Source organism: Silurus meridionalis, chromosome 6 (assembly GCF_014805685.1).
Source record: "Silurus meridionalis isolate SWU-2019-XX chromosome 6, ASM1480568v1, whole genome shotgun sequence".
Lineage (NCBI taxonomy): Eukaryota > Metazoa > Chordata > Actinopteri > Siluriformes > Siluridae > Silurus > Silurus meridionalis.
This window is the reverse complement of record NC_060889.1, coordinates 9,636,424-9,652,045: the sequence shown is the minus strand read 5'-3', so window position 1 is coordinate 9,652,045 and position 15,622 is coordinate 9,636,424. Positions and strand designations below refer to the sequence as shown.

General features: G+C 37.2%; 1 protein-coding gene across 1 annotated transcript; it reads right to left on the bottom strand.

Moving 5' to 3' along the window:
- Nucleotides 1-8,921: 8,921 nt before the first annotated feature.
- On the bottom strand, nucleotides 8,922-15,307 carry adcyap1b (adenylate cyclase activating polypeptide 1b). The gene is given in 6 exon segments (XM_046850634.1): nucleotides 8,922-11,855; nucleotides 11,858-11,943; nucleotides 12,564-12,668; nucleotides 13,244-13,378; nucleotides 14,359-14,463; nucleotides 14,885-15,307. Coding segments are annotated over 5 exon segments (528 nt in total). The 5' UTR covers nucleotide 14,463; nucleotides 14,885-15,307; the 3' UTR covers nucleotides 8,922-11,757.
- Nucleotides 15,308-15,622: the final 315 nt, after the last annotated feature.

The following is a 15,622-nucleotide window of genomic DNA, read 5'->3' as shown; positions in this document are numbered from 1 at the left end:
TAAACCTCAAATTAACTTTTTGGCTTTTTAACAACAGGAGTCTTGGTGTTGAGGCCAAGTGTATCTGTGAGCCTACGTTCAATATGAGTAGAATACTCAAGTACTATTCAAATCAGATACCCCAAAATATTTATTCATATTGGAATTGGTGACTTTGAACTGGGATAAGTTTTGCAGTAATCTATCTATACTTTTACTCAAGAATGATTTTCAGGTAGTCTTTACACATTTACTTAAAATACATTTTAATACAATACTTTTGGACTTGATACTCCCACTGTTGAATCAGTGTGTCTTGGAACCCTATCATTGCAAATAATTTTGCCAGTTTTTTTTTTACCCATGCTTGTGTGTTACGCCAGCTTGTCTTTAGTATTTCTAACTTATTACATACAGTATATGCATTTGGCAAATCCTTTTATTCGAGGTGATTTATATATTGATATTGATAGATCATCCATCTTCCATGCCACCTTAGTCACTGCTCAGAACTTGACATTTTGACCAGCAGTAATTCTTACTACTTGTAATTGATCACTGCCAAGGCATTTCCTACTGTTGTCTCAGAGACCCCTCAAGGCTCAGCTGGAAACCTAACAGTTTAGTTGCAGAAAACACCTTCCTTACACTGTTATCTTTATATTGCTGAAGGCATAATCCTCACTGTAGGTCTTGTGCATAAGGAGAACATCATTGCACTATTATTTCACACTTCAGCTTACAACAAGGTGATCCTATATTCGAGTGTGCTAAACTGTGAAATCGTATGCTAATGTCCCTACTTCTGAGCGCTTTGAGTGCTGAGTTCATATTCATGTCATGTGCGTTTGCTTATATCCTCATGTGCCTTATGTGCTTCCGTTCTAGATCTCTATCAGCGTCCTGTCTTTGGTATTTCCTGATTGTGTCCATGTGTTCTGTATTTTCTGTCCATGTGTTCTGTATTAATTCTGCAATTCATTTGTCTAATTCATACCCTGCTGTTCCTTGTTTTAGTACAAAATCAACTTGAGCTTTCAGAATAGGTAAAAAAAATAATTCAATACAACTCAAACTTTGATTTCCGAGTTTTCAATATTCCGTGTTTTACGGAATTGATCCTCGCCAGTTTTCTTGTTTCTGATTAAAGATCTTCCTTAGCTAATGCTGCGTGCCTGTTTTTTGACCTTTGCTATGGACCATGTCCGGGATAATTGGATTAGCCCTAATTAATACCACACTGAGTTCACACACTTGCGTCCTCCTTCTGTCTAGTGCACACTACAACTAAACCAATGAGTGGTGCAAAGAAAGGTTTTGGTTGCTTACTCCCAACATTTTGAATCCCCTTCAGTGGATTGATGTAGTTTGTATTCTGATTTTCTAACAAAGATTAGAATTAACAACATTGAGATTTGAGATTGCCCATTAATATGGAGTTGTGTCACATAGTCAAACAGGTACAGTCTTGTTTCTAGTTTAACAGCACTATCATGCAAAAAACTGTCTTGAAATGTTGTGTTGTAGATGGCAATCCTATATCTCTATCAGTATGCAGAATGCTCCAGAATAAAGAACATTAAATATAAGAATGAATATCATAATTCTAGCAGTTACAATATTCAATCAGATGAGGATTCCTTGGGTCACCACCTTATTCATTACATTCTGTCGAATTTTCCTGACAAATGGCTTTGGGCCATCAGGTAGCAAAGGTTAGAGAGGATCTGCTGGACAATTCTCTGATTTATGATATTAAAAGCTGCAAAGAGTTCCACCAATATAAGAACAGCACTGATTACAGACTACAGGTTTTGCACAATTGTAAACATGAAAATCAGGATAAAGGGGCAGCTTCATTTTTGGTGTAGGTTTATTCTTAAATGCATGAAAAGGAATGATCCACATTAATATATTTATTCTCAGCTGAAAAATGCAGTCTGATTATGGAGCACATGCCAAAAAAGTAACATCTACTCTAGGTGTAAGCCCTATAAAAAGCATGTGATATTTTTGTATGACAAACTGTTAATCAAGGCAAGATGGGCTCTTCATCTTTCTGCATTATTTATAGCTCACTGTGTGAATGTGGGTAATTGGTTAGACTTGACTTTTGCCCTAACCTGACTACTGTGATGGCAATATTTGACAAGAAGAAAGAGATTTTTTTTAACCACTAAATATAAATGTTTGCTTCTTTCTCTAGTCTTTTTTTACCCATTTCTGCTACATATGACAGTTTGAGTTTATTTGCAGCCATATGGCAATATATATGACAGGTTTCAGTTGATTTTTTTTCTTAATCATGAGTGAGCCTTGAAATATGTTTCCTTGCACTTCCTGGCTGTAGTCTGGAAGTTTCGTTCATTATCACAAATTTTCATTCAGGAAATCAGTATGATGTCAGGTTGTGGATGATGTGGGTGATAATGGGAGGAGGTGAAGAAGAGGCGTGCTTGTTTTATTTTTACTCACAAAGGAAAAATATGCACATACCCTCCATGCTGGATGGAATGATAGATAGATAGATAGATAGATAGATAGATAGATAGATAGATAGATAGATAGATAGATAGATAGATAGATAGATAGATAGATAGATAGATAGATAGATAGATAGATAGATAGATAGATAGATAGATAAGGAATTTTCTGATAGGTCAGCTGAAGGAGCATCGACAACCATACTGTGGTTGTCAGATGTCAACCATACTGTGTACTGTCAGATGTTTTCTAAAGTTCTTCACATATATCTGAATGATTAGTTTAGTGCCTGTTCAGTATCCTGGTTGGATAATAGGGTAAATGATCATTGGTACAGGTGTGTGTAATACATCAGCTGACATCAGTAGCGGTATTGACAATGCATCTATGGGGTAACCAGTATTTAACAACTGTCCAGTTTGTTTATTACAAAAGACAGAGATTTCCTGAGCAGGAGGGTGGTAAATGTTATATTCACACAAAGAGATACCAAGAGTGAGGAAAAATAACAAACTGTTACATAAACAATACAAACATTTTATTTGATTTTATTATAAAAACATAGTGTAAAGAGAAAAAAGATAATAACCAAAGATAGCTATGTGCTTCTAAATTTGAGGTCTTTTGCCCTGGGGACTGAGATTTTATATTGTGTTAATAATGTGCACAATATTTCAGGATTGTATTTGAAATAAGTTCATTTACGGAAAATGAAATTAAAATTAGTTTTAGTAATCTAACATATTTTGCTACAACTGTGAGGAAAGCCATCTAAATTGGATTTATTTTTGACATACCCAGCATGGCAGTAATGTATTGCCAATTATAGGCCGTCAGCTTAATGCATCCCATATGGATGACAGATCAGCACCATGGACAGCTCAGGCAGCACCTGAGCCGCTGTGGTTTTAATGTCTCAGCTGCCAGAAATGTTCAAGCACGGCCTTGCTTGCATATGAAAAACATGCTTCACAGGTGCATAGTAATTCATAGTAATTAATTATAACTTACATACAACAATATATACATTACTATGTAGAAATAAGTGAATCATTCAGTGACTACAGATTCTTATTTTGTTCATGTCTAGTCTGTTATTGCATTTTTGTATGATTATAATCTTACCTGTGACACAGAGATTTTTTTTTTCCTGTTCTTGCCATGTGCCTCAACATAACACATTGACAATGCATGATACAAATGCTGCCAAAATCACATATTATAGTTTGATGTGCGGTGGGTAATTATGGTGATATCATGCTGCATTTGGACAGTAATGGGCTTTTTTTCTAGCTGTGCCTCTGCAATCCCACAGTGTTGGTAAGGGAGTTCATGCAGGCTAGCATTAATATTTATTTGTTTGTTTTGTATTGAGCATCTATCTTACAAGGTCAAGTCTTGTTATTCTAACCCGGTCAGTGATTCAGAAATTATTTGTTACACACATCTGTATTCTCACCATTCCATTTTTTTTTTTTTATTAAGCAGCTGTATCCGTCAGTTCATTTGTAGTCTCTGTACAAGCACAACAGGACCAGTTTTAATTGGAGCCCTGTTTCCACTCTTGTTGCCTGTCATTGGTATGTAACAATGTGAGGATGAAGGAAATGTTCATGTGAGTAAAAGTCACTATAATGAGGCTAAAAAATATGTAAAATACTATAATGAGGCTATAAGTAAGATTAAATTAAAAATAAGATTAAATCTGTAACTAAATTAGTCTCCCCAAACATGAAAATGTAAAAAGTATTAAGAGGTGCTAGTAGATACTAGTAAAATCTAATTTGATTTTATTATAATAGATATAGATTTTTTGCAAGATGTGCTTCTTTTATAGGTAGGTCCACACTTATTTCTCACCCTTGTAGCTACATAACTTTCCTGTTTGTTTCATTTTTGTTTCTCAAGAGATCATAGATGCTGGATTTTATACTTTTAGAGAAATAAATGAACAAATAAGCCTCTCAGAAATGCAGGTATAAATACAGTTGTAAGTATGCAGGTCAAGGCAATTCAAACAACTCCAAGGTGCAGGCAAATGTCAGGTGCTCAACAAACAGCACAAGGTCAGGTTAGAGCAGGAAGTTGAGTTAACTAGAAACAAGTTTAGGGAGCACAATTGATATTGTAAAGGTTTAGTAATGAGTGTTGGAATCAACACAGAGCGTATACTTTGTGAAGTGCAGGTGCAATGAAAGTGCTTATAACGTGTGTGAGTGATAGACCTCAGGTGCGTTCCATAAGTAATTCCGCAAAAGAGTCCACGATGGCTGTTGTATCGTATTCTTTGGAAGCCATCTTTGCAAACTGTGCCATATTCTGACAGATGTAGTTGGACACAGAATCCAATGTAGACATAACAGTGTGTAAAAGGCATTGTACTCCCAGAATGTCTCTTGCACAATTATAGAAAAAATATATAAAACCGTAAGATGAGAACCACATGTAGAGAAGAGAATTCTAATGTCAAAATTAATATAAGGCCATTGTAATTACAATCTTCACTGCTGATGAAGGAATTAGATTTGAGCTCGGTAGTGAAACTTGTTTGCATCTTAGATTTCTTAGAGTACATGATGCACATATGGCATGAACGATGCAACTGAATAAATATTGTTATACTTCTATATGTATTGGTCGGGCTTAAACTACTAATATAGAAATGTCCTACTGGCAAGTGGCATATTTAAAAGTTTTAAAGTTGTATTTTTGCATTAGGGTAGTCTGCACAGAATAAATGGCAGCACAAGTACACCATGCACAAACAAGTAAATATCTAGCAAAATCCAACTGAGAACAAAATATAAATGTCATTGTCAGCAAAAAAAAAAAACATTATAAATCAATTTTCTTTTTTATACTGTAGTATATATTATGATTTCCCATTTGGTTTTCAATTTCCTATTTGACACCAGTGTCATTACATTCACTGGACCAGCTTGGAAAGGACTCAAACATTCTTTATTAGTAAACTGATTCCAGAGTCTGTAATGGAAATACTAAAATGCATGTTGTTTCTTGGACTAGGATAAGATACCTGTACTGGTATCTCTTTTACTCTGAGGTTTAAAATATGATTTGAGAATTGGCTCATGCATCCCATAGATCCAAATGGCAAAATTGAAATTGAAATCCAACGGACTAACTTGTCTTTATTGCTGATGTATCTGTAACCATAGTCAGCCAGATGTCAGCTCAAAATTTCCCTTGAAACTTACTGAATATTTCTTTTCATACCCTAGAGCACTGGATCAAAACACCCTGATCTGATCTCTCAAGGGAGTTTTTTGAGGCTATGAAAGTGATAATGCTGCCAAGTTGCAGTATTAAGCATGACTTTCTATTTCCCAGTTGGTGTCCTAGTCTGCCTGAAAATGCACAAAAGTGCTATAAATACTTCATTCATGCCATTCCGATGAAAATACTTTAGGCTGACAGTGCTTATGGGCGCGTTCTGTCACAATGCACAATGGGTTTCTAACCAAGCAATGGGAGAAATTTGGGTTAAGTGCCTCCTTGTTCAGCAAATCGACAGGAAAAGGGTTGACAGCCAGTCACTGTCCATGCATGTTATGCTTTATCACTCTTTCCTCCTTGTCTGGAGGAAAGCCATATGTCAGAGATAGTATAGTACTAGGTATTGGGTGTGAGAGCAGTGGGAGAGGAGATCACAGAGTGGACTGCTGTGTGTCAGGCTTCATGCCTGGCCAAAGCAAAGACTGGCCTTTGGGCCCATTTAACACCATTTAATAAATTCATGTCACTAGAGGGACATTGCATCACTGCTAAGTGGCGGATTTAGCACTCTAAACTCAACATTTAAGAGCCGAATCACAGGATAGGTGGTTGCATCACCCGACTTAGATTTACCTTTGACATACTGCTCCCTGACTGCAAATTACTCCCACTGGGAAAATGCACACACACACACACACACACACACACACACACACACACACACACACACTCTCAAGAAAATGCGTGCATGCATATAAACTAGTCATATTTCACCAGCAAGAGGAGAAGAGAAGCTGGAGGGGATTGAGCGGAGTTCCCTTCACAGAAACCCCTGTTTTACAACCTTCCATCAAACATTTGTCACCTTAGGATTGGAGTGTGTGTGTGTGTGTGTGTGTGTGTGTGTGTGTGTGGTGGGGGGCCTACATGATGCCTGACTGGCTGCTGTTTTCACAGCTTTAATTAAAGGCAGAAAGGTTTAGAATGAGCGAGTCAGCTTCTTCCTTGCTAACTTAGACACAGAAAAAAATCTCAATGATACTTTGAATACACACCGTCTATGTAAAAAGGGGAATTGCGCAATGTGTGATTTTACAGATTTTTTGATGCATAAATTACATTTTAGTTTTTGGTCAGTTGTGAATGAAAGATACTAAAAAAACCCAAGTCAGTTCATGCTGGAAACCAATGATTTTATGGAATATCTTTCCCAAGTTTTCCAGGAGCAGTCACGTGCTTGATCACGCAAAGGTGAATGTGCATACTTGCTCCTCTGTGGCCTGTTGCTCAGCAACACTTCCTTGATTAGGTTAGCTGGCTATGGGAGTAAGGATCTGGTATCTATGTGGAAAGCCGGATCAGATCACGTTAATGGAGCTGCAGCCACATGCTCATTCCTGTCCCATGGGTGGTGGAGCACTCTCCGAGCCTAGATCTCATAGAGGCCAGACTCTCCATAGGGCATGAGCGATGCAATGGAACAAATATTACTATATTTACGCATACAGTCTATTTACTGCTGTGGACCAGGCTGCCATCATGGAAAGATCTCACCAGTGGATTGATACGAGAGATTGGAGGCTACTTTGGCATTATGGAATTATTACTCTGCTGTGAACAAATGGCAGCAAGTTGTTTCTATTCTCGAGACCCCCACCCTCCCCTATATAGCACCTAATACACACATATAAGCTGAATAAATTTATTTTATTCCTGTTACACATCCTAGCTGAGACCAAGACCAAGTTTCATTATTCCTTTTTATAGTTCCCATTTGGAAGAGCAAGCATCTGATAGAGCTTTCAAAGCCCTCAATTCTGAATCGAAGCAGATGGAGCTTCAGCTACATGGAGACACACTCAGAGTGATTTCCCAGCCCACTGTGACTACAGTTTCACTAGTCAGAGAGAAAGACTGATAGACTCATCCCAGAGTGAGAGAAGGGGGAGTGAGTGAGAAAGACAGCGTGAAAGAGCGAGAAGGAATGGAAGTGAAAGAGAGGAATATCTCTGGCAAGGTTGATACTGGTGTAAGTGGTGGGACTGCATAAAGGTTATAATATGGTTAGTTTGGATGTATTTAATGTGTAGGATGTTGGGTGTTAAAAAGGGTCTTTTCTTTAACCTCCAGGACTGACAGCATGCCTTGGCATGGCAAGTGACTCAGAACCACCCTGTGACTGGATGATAAATGCCAGCTTGCAGCACAGAACACACATCATGTGTAATGTGTGCTTCACATGTTCGTACTGTTCAGTATTGTTTGTAGAGCTGTAAGACATCACTCCGCCTTTACCCTAGTAAATAACATGCCAGTTCCTGTGTAGTCACTGCAAAACCCTAGAATGTTGTCTTCATTTCACTTACCTTTTGTGGTTTGTGTTGTGTAAGCCTCTTTTCGTAATGGGCCACTGCTTTTCAAATCAACGCTCCCAATATGTTGTTGAACCCTCAACCCCCTTTCTTATAGCTCCCGCTTGTATTGCGTTGTGTTCATTATTTCATCGTTGTAACGCCTGATTACTTTTAATCATTACACCCATATGTGCGTGCAAAGGAATTAAGCACCATTTTATGTTCTTATCAAGTTCTTCAAAAACAAAAATGAATCAGGAAGTTCCTTATTTTAAAGCAAGATGCTATTTTTCATTGTCGATTATTATTGTGGAATAGGGATTACCCGTTTATACCAAGCTTTCCAAACAGTTTCTGGTATAATCTCCATTAATGATAATCAAGGGAGAAGAGATGTTTAAAAATGCATGTTTTCCTTGCATTTTGTGTTTCTTTCTCTTTTCTCTATCGTCTTTTCTCTGTCTTCTTTGTATAAATTGTGTGTGTGTGTGTGTGTGTGTGTGTGTGTGTGTGTGTGTGTGTGTGTGTGTGTGTGTGTGTGTGTGTGTGTGTGCATGTTTATTTGCTTGTTTGTGGACACATACAACCAGAGCAGGCTGGCATATATTACTGTTGTGAAACATGTTCATGCTGCTGGGTCACTGTCATACACTCTTTGTGGGGTTGGGCCACACTCCTTCCAACTCTTGTGTATGGCTCTACACCAGCATGCCACTAATTGCACTTGTTGCAGTCATTGAAGAATTAGTAGCCTAAGTCTAATAATAAGTCCAAGATGGATCAACTGGTTGGAAACAGCATTGTGCGTATCTCATCTAGAACTGTTTTACGGTGTTTGTTTAGAAAGATTAGACATGGATTAGAAAGTGTGTTGTTTACAAAAATTTATTCATACAAATCTTACAACACTTTTTTTTTTTCAACATTTAAAAACGTTACCCCCCCTAAGGAGTTATGGGTTAATATCTCGACTTCACATTTGCTAATATTCACTTCTCACACATAATATTTTCAAGATATAGATCAAACTTTCACATTAAGGCTTTTGGCGCTCTTAGAAATGTACACAAGAGGCTGGGCTGTGGGCTGCACTCCATCAGGCTCTTTGCTAGCTGACAAATAACCCTCAAAGCGATGCGACAAGTAACAACACAAAAAATCAAGCTAGGCTTCATGACCCTATACATAAGCTTGGGATACGATGAGTCAGTTTACTGAGAACAATGAAACAGGAACACTTTTACTTTGCCACAACACATTCATTGAACTTAGAACAGCCTAGAGACAGTTAATACTTTTGCCATTTACATCAGTTCAATATTTAAAAATCGGATCACAATGTAATGCTGGCCATGCTATTTTTTTTTTTTTTTTTTTAATTAGATGTCGGCCCAGCCAAATTTGGAAAGAAACAAAAAAAAAAAAGTAAAGATGGTAAAGTGAAATGTAAGCTAATAGTCTGCAGCATTATAGGGCCACTAAAATTGCCATCCATATCATGTGGCGATTTTTTTTGTCATATGTTGTAGCAAGGCACCAAAGCCAGAAGCCATGCTGTCTGTCACATACCACTGTCAGGTTCATATTGTACATGCTCACACTCTTTCAACACATTCACACACATTCACACATTGTGCTCCCATAAAAAACATCTACACTCAGAGATTCCTAGGAACTGATGCCCAATTACAAGGGGGGGTTGATTTCATGTCTGGAAACAATAGGCTAAAATTGGTGGGGAAATAAGGACTGAATGGTCTCGAATATACAAACCATCAAGGGCAGTTTAGAGACAGAAAAAGAGGACAGTTTAAATAATTCTTAGGGATAAAGGATATGTTTGTATTTAAGTGCTGCACAATATTTATCTTTGACTCCAATCTACAAGGATTCAAATAAGAATACGAGATGCTATAACTTTATAACCTCTGGCCCCATTCTTAAATGCCTTGGTTTCCTGATCCTCTGTCCATGCATCACTCCTCTTACTTCTTCCCACTTTCTTCAAAGAGATGCATAACACAAATGACTTTTGCGTGTTTGATAACGAAGAGGTTAATGAATTATCAAAAATAATAGCAAGAAGTATCATCCTGGAATGCAGGAAATACTGATCTGGAGTCTATAATCTTTGCAGGTGAGTGAACTACTATATCTATACACTAGATCTTATAAAGGACATTCCAACATTAAATATTGTTGTTGGTTAGTTAATTGGTTGTTTTTAATCCTGTTTTTTCCCCAAAATAAAAATAGATCATCGATTACACATCTTTACATCCCCAACATATACACAATGTCTACATTGGCATACAACATTAAAAACAAATCGGATTAATACAAAGATAAAAATGACACACAAAAAAAACAATGACTAGGGTCACTGCAAACATGCCTAAAATTGATTATTTTTTTAAATAATAAAAAAAACTGACATGCTATAACACTTTTTAAAGGCCACCACAGCATGCACTTGGATTTTTTTCGTTTCTGAAAAGGGGGGCAATGACACAATTCTTTTCCATTCACCCTTAAGAACTTATGTGCAGCATTCTTAGAAAAGCATGTCTAACTGATACAACAGAAAGATCTCAAATAAAATGAATAATAATTCTAAAAAAATTAACAGCCATTCTCAAGCATATGGAATGCAACATGGTCTGTATTACAAATGATGCACATGCATCATGTATGTAGGTGCAGGGAAGATGGATGGTTAGTTTGAGACTTAGAAAGCAAGCCACTACAAAATAATAATAATAATAATAATAATAATAATAATAATAATAATAATAATAATAATAATTGGACAGCACTAATTATCTAAATTCCAGTGGCGTTCATTTTCAGAGACAAACTCTGTTAAAAAAGAACCTGTTGCATTTAGTCAGACACGTGACTTCAACACAAACACACGTACTTGTGTAATGAGGGACTCATGCTGGCCAGTGTGTATCGCTCCCTGACCCCTTCATACGATCAGCCTGTGCTTTTTTTTCTTCTTCTTCTTTTTTTTTTCTCTTTTTTTTTTAAATTTACAGAGTCAGCCTTATGGTCACATACATCCCAGGGCCAACTTAGCACAAAATAAAAACTCTATTCTTTCGTTCATGTTTTTTTGTTTGTTTGTTTTTCTCCATTACAAAAATAAAGTATAACATTCAGAACTTTGATTGTCTTTTTTTAAATCTATTTATTTTTCTGCATATGATGAATTCGAAAAAGATATCAAGCGCATAACGTTCAAGGTGCACATTAGTCATAGAGATATATGCTATATATATATATATATATATATATATATATATATATATATATATATATATATATATATATATATATAATTTTTTTTCCTAGTGCTTTTTTTTGTTTCGTTTTCAACATATAAAGCTATATACATTCAAACTGAACGATTGGTCCACAAAGTAGAACTGTGCGGTCTCAAGTGCTTTTGTACAAAAAAGAAAAGAAAGAAAAGAACAAAAAATAAACCATGTTCTTACTAAAATATTTTTAATGGCTTGACTTCGTACATAAAATACATGTTTGAAAGAACACAGGCGAGATCCACCGACTGCTCAGTTTTAAGTTAGAATGACTTTTGACTGTATGATTGAATGGACACAAGGGAGGGCAGTTGCTCTATTCTTTCTCTCTCTCTTTCTCTCTCTCTCGCTCTCTTTTCCTCTACCTCTTTCCCCCGCTACAAATAAGCAAAACGGCGTCCTTTGTTTCTAAACCTCTGTCTGTACCTTCTTCCCAGCACTGCTGCAAGGTATTTTTTTACGGCCATTTGTTTCGGTAGCGGCTGTAGCTGTCCGTGAAAATGCCGTCCGAGTGGCGCTTGGACAAGGGCTCCGAGTCTTCTTCATCCTCCTCCTCCTCCTCACTGCAAACACAAGCGCGCTCGTTAGCAGGAAGCCAAAGCAAATGCTAGCAAGCTAACAGATTTCAATAATATAGGTCGTCCAATTAAAGAAAGAAATCAACCCAAAGCAATTGAGCGGTTCAGGAGATTCGATTCATGACCAGCTATTTTCGATAGGACATCACCGAAAGACCAACTCAAGATCAAGAAAATCTATATATAGAGTTTTTTTTTTTTGGGTGGGGGGGTCTCTAAGTGCCATGGAGGATGTTAATTGCACCGTTATGTCGGCTGCATTGCAGGTGAACGAATCAAAGCAACGAGAATCAACAGTTTCGCACCGTCGATAAGCTGTTGCACTATTGTTGTTGATTTTGTCTCTTTTGAATTTGTCCCAACCTAAGTGTCCACACCCGAGCTACAGCTCATAGACAAAGAGACACCAAAAACCGGAGAAACAGAAGAAAAAAAGAAAAAGAAAATGAAAGTCGCATACAGGAAAAAAGTCGCCATGACAAGGAAAAAAATAGGAGGAGATCATGCATTGAAAAGCAAAGATTTAAAAAATATATAAAAAAAAATAATAATAAAAATAAAAAAGATGACGGCAGGTAAACGCTTTTGAAATGAAATGCCCTTACCCTACGCGAACTGCCGTCAGAGAATGCAGATATTTTCGGGCTGATAACTGAACCAGGATGTCCCTCAAGGCTCTATCTAACAATCCGTCTGCATGCGTTTCGGCTCTGAGATAAAACGCCAAAAACACACACATACAGGGGGTAAGCAGAAAAAACAGAAAACACCAAAAAAAAAAAAAAAAAAAAAAAAAGGATAAGGTTCCGTTTGTTTTACGCCAACGATAAAACGAAAAAAAAGTAGCTCAGACAGAGTAAGCAAACACTACTGCCATCTCCCTATAATCAATCGATCATTCTTCTTCCCAAATACCTGTCTGTCATTTTGCCTGTCTGTCTGCCCTTTATTTCTGTCTGTCTGCTTTTTCTTTTTTTGCATCTACAATATCACCTGAATCACAACCGCATACAAAATTAAGAGGAAATTAAAGAAATGACAACATGAATGTGACCACATATGTATACACACACACACACACACACACACACACACACACACACATACACACACACACACACATATATATATATATATATATATATATATATATATATATATATATATATATATATATATAATGATAATAATTCAATGTTTTTTTGGGATTGAGGGAGTGTGTATGTGCATGTGCATGTGCATGTGCATGTGTATGTGTATGTGCATGTGTGTATGTATTGCTCACCTTCTCTCGGTCGGGTAATACAGTGTGTACGCGTCCTCCGGGAGGGCTGGAGCACTGCGCGCGCTCATAGTGTCCGGCTCGTAGGAGAGCTCACTTAACGAGTTTCCCTCATCCCCAAACACGTCGTTTTCTAGCCTAAAACCCGGAGTCAGAAAAGGACAATGTGATCAATAATTAATCAAAGTAAAAACAAATTATATATATATATATATATATATATATATATATATATATATATATGCTTTAATGCCAATTAAGAAAAAAATATTAAAACGAAATGACATTGAAATAAAAACAAATATTGTAGAGCATCGCTTATACAAATTGGCTCTATGCCAAATGATACACAAACGATTTTTTTTTTTTTGGATTTCTTTTTGCATTTTTTCACTATAATAATATCATTTTACATCGCACTGCATTTCTATATTTCATTTCGTTATACATAATAAAATGCACATATATAAGCAAAAAAAAATCGTTTTTTTTTTTATGATCATTATTTTAAAAAAAAAGATGCTTGCATTTCGTTCCCGTCGCTTCAAACGCAAAGTCTCTGCTTTGAGACAATGTTAAAACCATTGTTAAAAGCGCGATACAAAAGCATGTTAGATCTGGCTGCTTCTTGCCTGGGCGCTTATAGTGTGAAAGTCAGACTGGTGCACATTAACGAGTTCACACTGATTCCTGAAGGCTTACAGTCACACCAGCTTCCTATTCGTTTGCAGTGTGACGCCACTCGGCCGTCATTCCCATTCTCATTTTCATATAGGCACGTCCCCATAGAAATAATACCGCCTAAGCCTTAAAACAACTCACCGGACAAAATAATTCGTTTTCTGTCAAAACATCATGATTGGGTTACAATTTCAGAACTCCACAATGTATTCACACAATAAGCAAATCAATTAAAATCGGTGCAATGTACTCCATGTTACTCCATTTTCCACTGTTTTATCAAAATGCTCCATTTTTTGGTTAGTTTTTTTTCCATTATAAGGTGTATATATAAAATAAATCTTAGAAATATCACACAAAAGCACACGTTCGACTTTTTCTATGTAAGATTAAGCGACAAAAGGAGAAAGGACATGGTCTGGGCTGTGTGTACGTACCTCATGTTGGGGAAGCCCATTCCGATGGGTGTGCATTGGGCGCTGTAGCGCATTAAGATCCCGTAGACGAGCAGAGCCAATGTAGCTCTACTAGATTTGGCCATGCTGTGAAGGAAACGCGAAGAAAGTTAAAATCATTTACACCTCATTATTGTAACACCCCTTCAAAGTGCCAATTTAGGTCGTATTTTTGATTATTAGGATTGTTTTTTATTATGGGCAGCGCTCTATTGCCAATTCTCACGCTTTCTATTAACAAACTCCTGTCCTGGTACGTCCTACAAATTCCACACGGCGTTTCTTATTTCTCAAGAATCCGGTCGGTATTTATTTTTGTGTTTTTTGAGGGAAAAGTTTAAGAAGAGCCATCGCATGACGCAAACGCAGCCGCTCTCCTTGAGCCGACAAAACTGGTTGTAAATAAATAAGCGGGGAAAATCGAAAAATCCTGGAGTTTGGGTTCCTTCAAAGAACGATTTTGTGGCTTTAAGCTGAAATGAAACAGGGTTTCAAAACGATCACGTACCTACGGCAGGTTGGACAGAGAGCGAGGCTGCGGGACGCGCTTCGGGTGCGGCTGCTGAGCGTGCGTGTGCGTGTGTGTGAGAAGGAGAGATGGAGAGGAAGAGAGAGATGGAAAGAGAGAGAGAGAGAGAGAGTGGGTGAGAGAGAGAGAGTGTGTAAGAGAGAGAAAGACGAGGCACCTCTTCTCTGAAGCGCCACCGCCGTTTCCTGATGGGCTCGAACGCCTTTGACTTTTATACAATAAGTAGCTGCTATACGACCAAACCAACGAACCAACAAACAAACAAAAAAAATTTGCGAACAAAAAAAATGATCGTTGAGACTCTTGGTGTACGGCCTATTCGATCGTCCACATGTCTTCTTCGCTCAACTTTCACCCCCCCTCCAGTTCCCTCGGATTTTTATCCATGAATGGAGTCTCATGCCCTTTTTTTCAATAAGTCCCATTAAGTATGCCTCAGACGTCATCAGCCCCATCCTCCCGGAATATAACTGTCATTTCTTCCTCATCGACGGATAAGTTACTATGACACGCCTCAAACGGAACTTTTTCACTTGAAAACTCCACTGTTTAAGATGAGACAATTTAAAACACATACTTATTATTATTATTATTATTGTTAATATTATTATTATTATTATTCTATTTGGGTTTTTTTTTTTACAATTCTACAGGAAGCTTGATTTCGGAAGGTTACAACATTGCATTATCATCCTCGTTTTTCTTCAAATATATTTT